The 14,569-nt window shown below is 38.0% G+C and overlaps 1 protein-coding gene across 1 annotated transcript; it reads right to left on the minus strand.

Annotated features, from left to right (window-relative positions):
• Positions 1 to 5,008: 5,008 nt before the first annotated feature.
• Positions 5,009 to 14,364, minus strand: LOC107079416 (galactose-specific lectin nattectin-like). The gene is made up of 6 exons (XM_015363537.2): positions 14,277 to 14,364; positions 12,910 to 12,982; positions 9,800 to 9,915; positions 7,695 to 7,835; positions 6,708 to 6,819; positions 5,009 to 6,184 (listed from the first exon to the last, which is right to left on the minus strand). Exons 2-6 carry the CDS (start codon positions 12,965 to 12,967, stop codon positions 6,027 to 6,029), a joined length of 585 nt encoding a protein of 194 aa, XP_015219023.1. The 5' UTR covers positions 12,968 to 12,982; positions 14,277 to 14,364; the 3' UTR covers positions 5,009 to 6,026.
• Between the last annotated feature and the right edge of the window lie 205 nt (positions 14,365 to 14,569).

Consider the following 14,569-nt stretch of genomic DNA (forward strand, 5'->3'; position numbering starts at 1 on the left):
CCTTATGCAGATATTTCTAAATAGGTACATTATACATTAATGAATTCTAAAACCTAATAGTGACTATACTTGCATTAAGAACATAGCAACTTAAGATAAGATCCAAACATGTAGTAATCATTAGGTCCATCTTGCTTGTCGTTCCAGTTTTTTCCTGAAGGAGCTCCATGTTTAAGCCTGTTTCAGACTCTCACAACTCTTCGTGTAAAGAAGTGTTCCCATTCTTTTCATTGTAAAATGAATTCCCCTTTAGCTTCCAGTTGTGATTCTGTGTCCTTTTTGGGGCTTGAGATTCTGACTTTTACTAAGTTCCATATAAATGTTTCTACTTGAATCAGATCTCTGTTGGAGACTGAAGAGTTTTAGCTTCCTTAACCTGTCTGTGTACAACAATCCCTTAGAGCAGGAATCAGTCTTCTTGCTCTTCTTTCAACTCTTTCTAAGGCTGTAATATCCTTTTTGAGTTAAGCTACCCAAACCATATCTAAAGAATTTACATATTCTCCTAATATAGGTTTTAATACTGTTTTTATAGCATTATATTAATACAACTGTTTGGACTGTTGTTATCTGGTTCACTCTGTCCCCCTTTTAATGAATTGGTGTTACATATGACATTCTCTAATCTGTCAGTACCTCTCCCATCCCCACACCATGAGAGGTGAAATATCCTAGAGTGGGGTCTATGAAAACACCTTTCTTTTCCGTTAGTATGACTAGGAAAATACTGCCAGGATCTGGTGATTGATTGGCCATTCTTGCCCCTCTAGAACCTCAGTGTGAGATAAGTTGCCCATTATTACTGAAGCTCATTTTGAAACAGGGGTATGTTATTGAGATCTTCTATGTAGAAACCTGAGAGCAGCTTTTAAGTCTGTTTACTATATCTTTATGGTCATCTGTTATTAATTTTCTATTATCCTGGAATTTCTTTATCCTGATTTATTTTCTTAATTGTCGTCAACTGTTTTAGTCAAAGAATTTTAAGTTAATCTCTTTCTAAATCAACGATTGCTGTCTCATAAAATTACTAGATTTTTGTTTTCTAGGTTCTCTCTAATTGTTGTTTGTATAACTTTACCTGTAAACAAAGAAAGGCTACTGTATATTCTGGTGGTCTTGCTTTGCTTCCACATGATGTAGTGAGGGACTACTGCAAATGTAACAAGTGGTTGGCTACAGCTCCCATGCTATGTGAGTTGAAATTAATGCATTTTTTTCTCCCTCATAGACAGTTCCATCCTCAGAATCATACTGAAACCAAAATCTTTATTAAGATATACTCATCAATTAACACTTGGAATAGTATGGCAGAGGAAATAAATCTGAAGATAATAAATATTGCCTATTAAGACATACACTTGTTGGGCCTCATTTGCAACAATGATGAGTCACCACACAGAGGAGGTGCTACAACTAGTGGAGTGGTGCACAAACAACAATCTCTTAATGTAAACAAAACAAAAGAGATAATCACTGACTTCAGGAGGCCCCACGCTGATCACTCCCCACTGTACATCAATGTCTCCCCTGTGGAGACAGTTAGAAGCGCCAAGTTTCTTGGTGTACACATTACAGATGATCTCACTTTGTCACGATCGCTACTCCTCCTCTTAAGGGTGCTCCAGCCCTTCCTTGTTCTGCCCCATTACCCGCACCTGTTCCTTATTCTAGCCCCTCTTCTGTTCCCCCTTAAAAGCCAGACGCAGTAATTCGAGGCTCTTTATTGAATTCCGTTTCGTGAGAGCCCGGGTCCTGCTGCGTCTGGCTCCGTTATGGTTTTAGCTTTCTGTTCCTGATCCCCCCCCCCCGCCGGTCCTGACCCACTTCCTGGTTTTTAATCCTCTGGATGGATCGCCTGGCCATGGACTTTACTTCTGTTTTGGATTCCCTGTTTGGACTTCGTCTTGGATTGTTCGCACCGGACTCACTTCCCCTGTCTCCATACCCGTCTCCTGCATGACTTTTTCTCCGGTGTTTCCTCACTAATCCGGATTTGGTCATCTGCATAGGGCCCGGAAAGAACTGTTTGTGACACACTTGGTCCCTCAATACCACCTCCCTAGCCAAGAAAGCACAGCAATGTCTCTATTTCCTGCGGCAACTGAGGAGGGCAAACCTTCTCCCGCCCATTCTTACCACTTTCTGCAGAAGCACCATTTGTCATGATCTCAAACCCCTCCTCTTAAGGGCGCTCCAGTTCCAGTTCCAGTTTCCCTTGCCGGTCCCGACCTGGTTCTGATTTTAGATCGTCTGTCTCGGATGGATTGCCTGGCCTTGGACTTTTGCCCTGTTTTCGGATTTCCCTCTTGAATCATTCCTGGGTTGTTCGCCTCGGCCTCACCTCCCCCGACCACCAGCACTCCATGGACACGCCCCCCCCGTTTCATTCCCGTATCCTGCATGACTTTTTCCCTGTGTTTTCTTCACTAATCCCTGGATCGTGTTGTCTGCATAGGGTCCGGAAGGAACACTTCGTGACACCATTGAGAGCACCTTGACCAGCTGTATCACTGTTTCGTTTGGGAATTGCATCGCTTCAGACTGCAAGACCCTGCAATGAATTGTGGAAACAGCTGAAAAGATAATTGGAGCCTCTCTCCCTTCCATTTATGTCATCTATCACAAACACTGCATACATAGGGCCTCCAGTAAAATAGATGACCCCTCCCACCCCTCCCATTAACTCTTTGCCCTCCTACCATCTGAGAAAAGATATCACAGTGTACTGGCTAGCTCAACCAGACTCTCTAACATCTTCTTCCTGCAGGCTGTTAGGCTCTTCAACACCCAGGAATCTTCTTGCACCCACCCCAATTCCAGAAACAGGGTTTAAATCCCCCAAGTGTGTTGTGTATATTGTATTATGTATTTACCTTGTAATTTGCACTATGTGTATCCTGTCTACAATGTGTCAGTGTCTTGTGTGTCCTGTCTGTATTTGATATACCGCATATAGTACAAAACATTAATACATTTTTAGTCATTAATATGCCTGATACAGTGTTTTCTAAAGGTCAAATCATGAGTCCTATATAAAATCCTTCCTGCAGGCTCATCCTGACGTGAGAGCATTCCAGGAGGACAACACATTTCTTCATACAGCTCATGAAATAATGGATTTCTTGCAAGATGAGAATTTACAATTATGTAGTGGATGCACAACCTGCCAAATTTGAGTCCCATTCAATATTTGTGGAATGAATTGTGTGGGATGATGTGTGTCATCTAAGGCTGAGAGACTAGTGAACAAACACATGCTTGTCAAGACTCTATGATAACTAGACACCACCTACTGCAAATCATGTGTCACAGATATACAGCTTCAGTTGTTTCTAGTGAAGCAATATATAAGCAGTTCAACTAGAAGATCTTAATGAAGAATGAATCTTAAAATGCAAAGCAGTGTATATAGTATATGCATTTAGAGTATGTGTCAGTAATATCCACTAAATTCCTCCATACCTTTTATAAATTGGAACAAATTGAATTTTATTGTTATACATTCTGGTAGTATACAGAATCAAGTTCTACATTTAATGCTATATACTGTATAGTAGCATTGAAGGGATCCAGCTAGTCTCCAGGCTGGTTCATTCCCAAACACCACAGGTCAAAGGTCACTATCCATCACCAATAGGAAGATACAACTACAACTAGTAATCTGTGGATACTAGAATCAAACCTGATAGCATCTTGGCCAATCACCAACTGGTGATGTTGCCCATTAGAAACTGGAACACAAGTCTTTTTTCTCTGGTTAACTCACTGACTTGAAGATCTTTCTTTAGACTGTCAAACTGACTTTTACACCCATGTGACTGCAAGCAGTTCAAGTCAGGACTTAAATTTTTTCCATGAAGCCAGGCAGTTGATCTCTTTATTTTTGGCAACATCCAGAATATCCTGCACAAAAAGCTATAGCACAGCTATTCCCCTTTTGCCTACCTTCTTAACCTCAAAAAGACACGTACAGACTGTTTTAAAGACCAAAGTCAGCAGGACGCTTCTTTGGCAGAGCAGCCTGCTCCCAGCATAAAGAAAAGCTCTCTCTCTCTTCTCTAGCTGCTATGGACCCAGCCAGCTTTTACCATTGGAAAGTTTAAACTTACTGAGGATGTTTGGACGATGGATTTCTCAGTATAACTTCATTAATTACACACTTCACGGGAATTATCATTACAAACACACCTTTGATGTTTAGTTCACTACAATAAATGTATATTTCTTTGTGTCTGAGAAAATGAATGTGGTTTAGTTGTTTTCTACTTATTATAGTGGATACGTATTTTAACTGAAGTTACTTCAGTGAAATGCTGTTTTTGCAATCCCTTACTGAAAGCATTTGTGTTCACAGCAGATTGTTTAACAGATATATATGTTTGTTATGCATATTTTGTCTAAATCAATAAATTCTATATTGTATATCTAGAATCCTTGTGTGAGACTGTAAATTATTTTGTTTATTTTGTTCCTAAAAGTTGTCAACTACTCTCCAAATTTACTGTTACAATTGCACTCTGCAAATAGAACATCTGAGAAATGCACTGATCTTGTGGAGTGCGCAGGTGTCTCTGTAAGGGGACCACTGATGCATCATAGGAACCCTAAGGGGTTCTACAAGGCAAGAACAGTGACAGACCATCTAAATGTGCACACCTAATTGTGATCTGGTGATCTGCTGGCTCTGGGTAGCATATTGTAGTCAGCCATTATCTAGTCATCTAACATTGCCAAGACCAATAGAACAATAACTAAGGTATTCCTTTATTTAAACAGGCAGTAAAACATTTTGAAATACTGATTTAAGGTGAAAGACCAAAATATTTCACACAACTAGTTTAACAGTTTTCAGGAGGAACATTTTCCAAAGCTCTGCTTAGGCACAGAATAGGATAACACTCTTGACTGTTTCTTTATTTAAAATTGCATTTTGAAATAGCAAGTTTTGGACTGTTGTACTGTCTCTACAGCGATAGATGGATAGAGAATGAGAGCAAAGCGTCTGTTTCAATGATTTAAAGATTTATTGCATTATCAGTTCCATCCAGTTTGAACAAGAGCTTGCTGGCTGTAAAACCTGATGTGGACCAAACAGTTGAGCAACTTGAGTGTGATCACTGTCTCGGTCATGAACAGATTAATCTAACACAGCTAATTATAATTCAGTCCTTCAATAAGACTTGTCCCAGCAAGTGCGCAACTGGCATCTGTCACATGCAGATCAAATCTAAGACAGCCAATCACAGTTCAGTCCCCCACAAGAACTCCATTGGGAATATCAGGATATCAGGAGCATCCTTGTCATGTCCTGTAACTAGAGTGATATCCTGACACTGCAGTGTGACTGTGTGTTCTGCCACATGAATACAGTGTCTCTACCACAGCTGTGTTTTAACAGAAGATGGGCTCTGTGCAAGGTGTTCTCACTGTAGGAAGAAGCGAGCGGCCGATCGACAGACAGATGTCCTTTCGATCGCAGCAAAATTGGCAGCAGTTTTACTTTTTTTCATTTTTATTTTTTGCCTGAAGCAGTTAGCTGATATATCACAATAATGATAACAAAAAGTGAAACAACCAAAGTGGAGCTGAAACCTTCTGCATCCTGTGATGTTAAGTATTTCAGTATAAGATTTTGTAAGAACTTTTTTTCTTCCATAGAAAATGACATTGTTTGACTTATTACTTGTTTCCTGAAATAGCTTGTATTTTGGAATCATCTGTCCCAAAATGAGCCACAAAGGACACTGGCTGCAGTTCATCATGCAATTAATTCACATTAAAACACTGAGGGCTCAGAGAGGAACAAGAGCCAGGAGTTCTGCTGAAAAAACATTTTCCTTTGGGAGAATGTAAAAAATACTTCAGACTGATGATGTGAAACATATACGGAAAATTTCCTAAGAACGATTTGATTTATTTGAGCAGATGGTGTAAGAAAGTCCTTGGCCATTTCTGTTAGCATTATTAGATAGATACATACTTTATTGATCCCGTGAGGGAAATTGCAGGCTATTATTTAGCCATTACATTGCGCCGGCCTCTTCTTTGGTCTCTACTCCTGCGCTGATCTCCAGCTCATCTTCTGTCCCTTCCTGTGTCTCCTCTTCCCCTTTGTACAGAGGGTACTCACACATATAAGGTCTTCGGGCACGACAGCTAATTTGTGACCAGCGCCCACCGTCTGCAGAGGGGAATTTGAAAGAGTTTCATCCATGTCAATTCTGTAAATTGTTCATCTAGTCAATTACATGACTGTCAACTGAATTTTGAATCAAAACTTTGAATAAAGCATTCGCTGACTTGCACAAATCACACATCAAATGCCAAGGTTGAACATACAATGGACTGTTAGATTCAATGATAATTTGATACTGATATCAATCAGTCACTACACTGATAACTCATTCAATTGATGCATCAGACAATCTCTGAGTACATCTTTTATTTACTTGTATTGCTTCCAGACGTCCGAGGTATAAAATATACAAACAACAGGCACTATTTTCCTAACTCTTGAAAATCGTCCGGGTGTCTGGATCTGGAAACTTGGCACAGAATAAACAAATACTTTGAAACATTTGGATAGGATTTTCAAGTTGCCTTTAAAAACATACACACACAGGTGTTGCAGAGCTCTTCAGAAGGAAACGCTTATTTGCAAAAAGAAATTCATAACACAGAAAAACATGCAGACAATCACTCACATTTGTAGTTCATTTTTATACATGTCTGTTTCCTGCAGGACTCATTCAGCGCTCCACAGCCCCAGCTGCTGTAATTCCAAGAGCTCCCATCTACCCAATAGAAACGCCTGCTCTGGAATGATATACAGTAAACCCATATTATGGTTTAAACACATTATATACTAACCAAACTGTCTTTGATATCTCTGACTTTTCTCACCAGAATGGCACTTCAGTATCATTGAAGATCTCATTACAGGCAACTCATGTGCTGCCACCCTTTACTTCATCAGTTGTACAGTAGCTACTCTTTTGACATCATAGCACTGTATTAGTTCTCCACTGTGTCAGGCAATTCTCTACATGCCTGTCTGGGAAGTCAAGTCTTGATATTTTCCTATTCTTCTAAAACAATTATCTTTTACTTTGTAGTTCTGACCATGTGTTGTTCACAACTAAGTGCTAATCAGTCCTCTGAATGTACCGAATCATTGTCTTTAGGAATTTATATACTTGAATTAAATCTCTTCTATATCTCTTTTGTTTCTGTTTTTGTAAAAACATGCCTCACGCCTCCACTTCTGAGTTAGAGCCTACCCTCCTCATCAACTTGTGTCGTTTACAAGATTGCACAGAGCACCAGAAGCCTTATGGTTAATATACTGTATATGAGGAAGAGCTCTTACTGACCTGTGTCAACCATCAGGACCTATAAGCAATGGTACATAGTGATGTATTTACCTAGTCAATTAGAATTTATATATTTTAAGATTAATTTGCTCTTTCCTATTCCTCTTAAGTTAAATAGAACTGTTTCTAGGGACGTATTAAGAACAAGGCCTACAGTTTCTCACATTTTTTCACTCTATCTAATTAACATCTGATGAAACCTCAGTGTTTCTGTCATGCAACAGTTCAGTATGGGAAATTTTGCGGTGAATCTACTCTCCCTAGCTTCATACAGCTGATCTGAACCGATGATTTAAATAGAGAAGAGTCAAACCTTACCCCTCGGAAACGTTTCCCCCCGATCCAAATACTCTGTCTGCGGCAGTTCCGTTTTGCTACTACAGCTTGAATTATGTGATTCTGACCCCTTGAATGGATTGAGATCAAATGTCCTCTCCTGGCAGCATGGCGACATGCTCTCTGAAAACAGATAAGGAACTAATCACACTAAAATCAGCACAATAAAACATGCAGTTGATATTCTGTCTCTCTGAGATACTTTTTTTAGTTTATAATGGAAGAAAAGCAGAAAATGTGCTTCCACATAGATCCCGTGGTAGGCATGTCTGCTTGAATGTGTGTATTTGTTTTCAATGTTACACTTTTTTTTCATTGTTTCTCATATCACAGATCCAATATCCTCCCCATGACCTTTAAGTTCAACCAGCACAACGAGTGAATAATATAGTATGTATTTTTACCAGCAAAATCAAAACACAACACCATGGGCTATATATGACAAAACACAAGATAACCTAAGCTTTTCACTACTGTGTTTCATAACTAGATACATCAGCATAAAGCAAATTAACCTTTTTTCACAGGAATATTCATCTTGCATTTCAATTTAGAGAAACACTTTTTTATATTTTTATAACTTATATTCAACAGCAAAATGCAAGCACAAAAGCAAAACATTCACTGAAATACATCATGTTTACCCTTCCTTTTAAAAGGTGCTTTCATTGTGATTTTTTTTTATTTTACTAAACTTGTTGAGTACTGTATAAATACAAAAATACAAAAAAATGTAAAAAAAGGCATTTTTTAACTGTAAACATTATAAGAAGACTCTCAAAGCCTGGCAGTAGTGAAATAAAACAATAAAATAGTAGATGGTTTATTCTTTTCATTATGAATATCACATTTTTGGAAGGCTGAGAAAACCAATTCAAGTCCTGTGTTAATAAAAAGGTATGCATTTTTTTATATTTATTCAATCACTTTCAAATGTGTATCAAAGGTAGTAGACATTTTAGGGAAGACCTAGATAGAGAAATTTACATCATAAGTGTGCCACAATGTGAAACAAACTTTTGAAAAAAGACAATAAAATGCATCTCTGTTTTTTTCTTGACATGTCTTTCTAATGTCTGTAGTGAGAAAGACATAAAATATCAGCATTTTCACAAAGGATGTACAGTACAAAGGGTTCTCTTTAATTCAAAAACCCTAATCAGGCCTGTACTGTGGATATTTTCCAAGATAATTGATGGTTTTAAAGATTACATCCATTCCAGGAGGACATTGACTTCGACTTCCATTTAGGGCACGGGATGGATTTAAAGATGGTTGAGCATAAATCAGTTTTCATAGACCATTCTTGAATAAACTGCACAACCTCCTGGTTATAATATTAAAATATATGCAAATGTACTGATGTAGTAGATATACTGTATGAAACCTCTGACGCCAATTTGATGGGCAGTATTAAATAAGTGTGTCCTAGACTTCACAGATCTTTTTAACTGAACCACGATGGAGGAACAAGAGATCCATTTAAAAAATTGCTTAAAAGACTGCGCACACCAAACAAGGCTCAGTTGTGCTACATTTGCTATGCAATATAATTTGAGTCCTGAGCAAGAGATGTGGTCTGTCCTGCAACTGAGAAAACGAAAAACTACAAAATAAAAAAAATACAAATGAGTATAAACCTAAAAGCTGTTCCAATTAGTCAGGGAGAACAAATCACACCACAGCACTAGGACTGGGACAAATATATATTGAAGAAAATACAACCAGGGAAAATAAACTCCTGAACTAACACATGGAAAGAGTGGTTTAAAAGAAGAGATGTACCATCACACACTGCTATTGTACAAGGAAAGAGAGAAGAAAATGAGAGAGAGACATTGGTGAAGGAAAGGAATCACTAAGAGTTTCTAAAGTACTAATTTGTTGTTCTTAGGGGATATCAAGAGCAAAGACTAGAACGACTAGAAGAAAAAGAAATTAGGACTCGGGATAGCAAAACCAAATGTTGGTTTTGTTTTCTTATTTTTAAATAGCTTAGACTGTGTAAATGTTGAGGCAGTAACAATTACAGTGTGTCTCTAGTTAATTAATGTAGTCCTCACAAATAATACGCACGGCATCTTTACCTCAGCTCTATAAAATGTTTGGGGAACATTGTAAAACCTGATACACCTGTGGCCCATTCTTTTCCAGCCCCAGGAACAGCGTCGTGGACATTCCTCTTCAGTACAGTTTGACAGCTCTGTGATGGAGAAGTTAAAGGATAGTGTTAATAAAGACATTTTGACTGAACACTACATTAACACTGCACTGAGAGAAAGAAGTTATTACAGACAAACTGAACACTATAGAACATTAACACTGTACTGAGAGAGAGGGGTTAATAGTGTAGTTCAAGTAGGTAGCTGCAGCAGCATGCATAGGCTGCAAAGGAACAAGTAAATGGTTTATTCTATGCTGAAAAGAGAAGAAAGAAAACACAATGTTTTGGCTGTGGAGCCTTCTTCAGGTGTGAGAAAGACAGGGAAATCAGCAGAGATTAATAGTGTTAAAGGTGTTAGGGTCAATGGGTTAGTGTAAGGGTTAATAAGGTTACAGCTATTGGAAGTGGCTATTGAGGTGTTTCAATATATCAGATTCTATATATTATATTAGATTATGTTAATAACTATAACTGCTCCTTTGTTGCAATTTTAAGGGTTCTTTAATTGAAAGCTTGAGATAATATCAGTAGGACCCCACTTTGTCTCTACTGAGTTGAAAAGCTTGTGGTCTTGCAAACATTTTTGCTCTGTCACTGAACATTGTTCGCTAATCACCAAATTTCTGAGCAACAAACACTTGTGGATTAATTAATTCATCTTCTCTCAGGATCAGAATTTGAAATCTGTACCTGTATGTATGGCATAAATAAAAGTGACTTGCTGGGGATACTTTTTTTGGGTCCACTTGTGGAGCTTCCATGCAACGTTTTGCATTTTATTATGCAGGGACCACTGGCTATAAAACATGTTTCGGCGGAGTGAGGGTCCTAGTATTGCCAATCCGCTTGATAAAACTATAATTAAGGTGAATCCAGCTGGAAAAACACTTCAAACAATCTATAGTGACAGAAATATATCAGGTAGAAACAGAAATCTGTTACATTTCCTTAATTTAATAAGCTCTGCACTTGATAAAGTCTTGTGATGAAAGTGATTATTGGTGACAATACTTCTATTACAGGAGGAGAGGAGGAAGATGATAAGGCTATTGGAAATATCAACTGAGGTGTCTCAAGAACCTAGGGTCAATGATCAAACATTTAGCTAGTGTCAGAAGTTGCCGTTCTCATGAGCTTCAAAGAAAGGAAGGAACTGAGGTGTTTATTGATGTGCATGGGGTCTGAGAGACAATGATCCAAGGAATTGTCTGGTTTAAAAGGATTCTTATTCTTGGTGACTTTAATATCCATATTGATTCACAGTCTTCCTATTCAGATAAGGATTTTCCACCTTTGTTGGAAGGCTTTGATCTTACCCAGTTTGTAAATCTAAATCAGACTGTCTCCACACCCCCTCCCTAGTTTTACTGGTTCCCTTCTCTCTACTCAGTAAACTAGTTTCATGTATGAAATCCACCACGTGACTATAAGATTCCATTCCCACTGCTTTATTTCAATCCTGTTTCACCTCTCTCTGCCCCATTGTCCTCAACTTAGTAAATGGGTCCTTGAGCATTGGTGAGGTACCATTGGCCTGAAAAACTGCTGCTGTTACCCCATGTAAAAAAACACAAATATGGCTCTGGACAACCTCAACAATTTTTTTCCCATTTCCAACCTTTCTTGCAAAAGATTTTAGAGTGTGCTGTTACAATTAAATAAACATTGCAAATAGCCTCTTTAAATCCCTCCAATCAGGGCTCCCACAACTACACAGCACAGAACGTTGATCTTCTCATGGCTTCTGATTCTTGTTCTTTTTTATCCTCATTCTTCTCGGTGGTGCTTTAGATACTGCTAACCATGACATTTTACATTCTCATTTTGGATTGTGTTTGGAGTTCCTGACATTGCTCTTAAATGGTCTTCCTTTACTAATAGCTGACACATTGTCTGCCTTGGTGGTTTTAGTTCTGAAATTGGACTCATGAAGTCTGGTTTTCCTGAGGGCTTAATACTGGGAGCGCTACTTTCCACTTGGTCAGCTGTTAAGATCACATGGTTTAAATGATCATTTCTATGTTAATGATACTCAAATCAACATCCATACTACACCTGACACACATGTGGCAGTCTATGCTCTCTCTAATTGCATCTCTGATATAAAAACCTGGATGACTCAAAATTTCCTTTATTTAAACTGCAACAAGACTGAAGTCATGCTTCCCGACATTACCCATCAACTATGTAAAACCAACGCAGTAAATCTATCTGTGGATGGTTAATCTAAATTGAAGAACGTTGGGGTGATATTTGATCCAGGATTGATGTTTGACTCACATGTGCAACATATTGTCTAAATATCATTCTTCCACCTCACAAATACTGCCAAACTTTGTCCTATGTTGTCACTAACTGTTGCTGAAAAACTCATCATCACTTTCATTTTGTCTCGTATAGATTACGTTAACTGTGCTCACTGGGGTATCTAAATCCACATTGAACAAATGACAATATGTCCAGAATTCAGCAGCCAGAATCCTGACCAGGTCTATTGCAAGTGATCACATCACTCCTGTCCTTGAGTCCTTGCACTGGCGTCCTGTAGGGTTTCAACTCCTCTATTCACTATTTGTGCCTTGTTTGTAAAGTGAGTTTTTTGTATGTTTTATGTTTTGTTGTTTTGTGTGTTACTACTGTAGCAACACACTTGTCCCTTTAAGCTGTGCTAAAGAACAATGAACTCAAGCACCTCTAATTATACCAACTGTTGGTATATTCTTGGTATTATCTATACAATTTGTAAGTGATGATAATGTATTTTAATTGCTGATTATCCCGTCTGGCCTATTTCTGTAAGTATTTTTTGTAACACCATATTTGCAACAATACAGACACACTTACTGCACACTACAGTACTTCAACACTTAGAGTAGGAAGGAGAGCTCAGATCAGGGTCCTAAACATACTGACTGACATTCAGAATCTTACAACAGTTTAGCATGTGATAAATAATTCCCAGCTTAAGGGTTTATAAAACCTAAATGAATCACAGTATCAAACACAGTAATGGACTGGGACTGTCTGCCCTACCTTTGGCAGCACACATGCCTACAGCCCCCAGGGCGAGCAGCAGAAAAATTGTCTTCATTCCTGAGAATCAGTTCTGGAAGAGAAGAGTGATCACACATCTGAAAGGGTATGATGAAAAAACACCAAGTCTGACATCAACTAAAGTCTGTATTAAATAGATCTATATTTGCATTTTGGAAGAGCAAAGGACTATTAACAACCAAATTTTAATAATACTAATTCTCATGGTTTGCTGGATTATACTAAGTTTAATCATGTAAGGAAAATATATTTCTCACTGTTCATCTCGGTACTGCAGCACTGCATTGTACCATCCTAAGTAAGGAGAGTGCTTGAAATTGAGAACACTTGAATGTTTATTTAAGAAGGCTGAGGAACGAAACAGTTTCAGCAGCTTCAAACATCACTAAACGCCTCCACATACAGTATACAGTAAGTGTTTTTTTCATACTGCTTGTTTTGTTGTCATATGAAAAGTTATTTTTATACATCTTTAACATAGTTTCATTACTGCTATACTCTTGGATTAATCTGCAAAAAATAGATATTTTGGCTGCATTTTCTGCAACTTAATAAAGAAATGATATAATTGTTATAAATCAAAATAGAAATTAAAATTAAATAAAAATAGAAATGAAAAAGAAATGGAGAACATGTAGAAGAGCACTGTTAAGTACTATCTGGTGATCATTCACACATGATCAATGTTAATGGAACGTCAACAGATCCAAACAAATATATAAATAAACTAAGAAATACATAAAGAAAGCTGTACATTTTATACACAGCTACATCCATTCACAAACACATATTGTGCCTTTCCTTTACACACTCCTTGATACACACAGAAACCCATGTGTTAATCTTGGCACCTCAATCACACTCATTCAAAATCCTTCAAAAGTGTGGAACATTTGGAGGCATGTTTTGGTTTTGTATCTTTTACTACAATAAATCAATGGATATAAAATCATTTCCAACTGATTACATATGAAAAATAATAATAATATATAATATTGCATTTTTAATTTTAATAGTTTGCCTGTCTGTAGGATGTTATAAGTACTCTTGCCATTTAAAATTAAATGGTCTTTTTCAAAGTTTCAAACTTTGCCTGTTGTATCTCAGTTCACTCCATAACCATGTTATCTGTACCTGGCCACCTAGAGTGGCTCTAGAGATGCAAAAGCTCACCTGGGCTGTAACAGACTTGTTACAGCCCATTCCTGAAAAATGCTTTCCAGCCACTCCTGAGACAGGCCAGCAGTTAGTACAGTTGTTTTGGAAAAAAGTAATTAATGCCAACTCTCTAAAAGTGCCAGAGGACACTTTGATTGTCTGCTGAAGAGAGTGAAAAGGACTTTCACCTGATCACCAGCGCCAACGGTGTATGTAGTCTCTCTGTCTCTCTGTTCACCTGAGCTCTTCTGTAAAATTCTCTCCAGACTCAAGCTCTTTATATAGTTTGGGAAGAGGGAACTGAGCTCAACAGTGCCAATCAGCTTGACTCTGTGAGATGTTTCACAACCCAGCTTCTCCTATTTTAATGATATGAAGTCAGATTTTATTTATCGATATCAGCTATCAGATTGTGGTGCTTCTGTTTTTGAGGGGAGTAGGCAGCTAAAGAGTTTCATAAACTATTATCTCCTCATCTCCC

The sequence above is a fragment of the Lepisosteus oculatus genome, chromosome 15, assembly GCF_040954835.1.
Source record: "Lepisosteus oculatus isolate fLepOcu1 chromosome 15, fLepOcu1.hap2, whole genome shotgun sequence".
Classification (NCBI taxonomy): Eukaryota; Metazoa; Chordata; class Actinopteri; order Semionotiformes; family Lepisosteidae; genus Lepisosteus; species Lepisosteus oculatus.

Coding starts and splice junctions, on each gene's coding strand:
- LOC107079416 (XM_015363537.2), bottom strand. CDS start 12,967: ATGAAGACAATTTTTCTGCTGCTCGCCCTGGGGGCTGTAGGCATGTGT. Junction 9,916..12,909: donor AGGCATGTGTGCTGCCAAAG/GTAGGGCAGACA, acceptor TCTCCATCACAG/AGCTGTCAAACTGTACTGAA. Junction 6,820..7,694: donor GGGGGAAACGTTTCCGAGGG/GTAAGGTTTGAC, acceptor ATATCATTCCAG/AGCAGGCGTTTCTATTGGGT.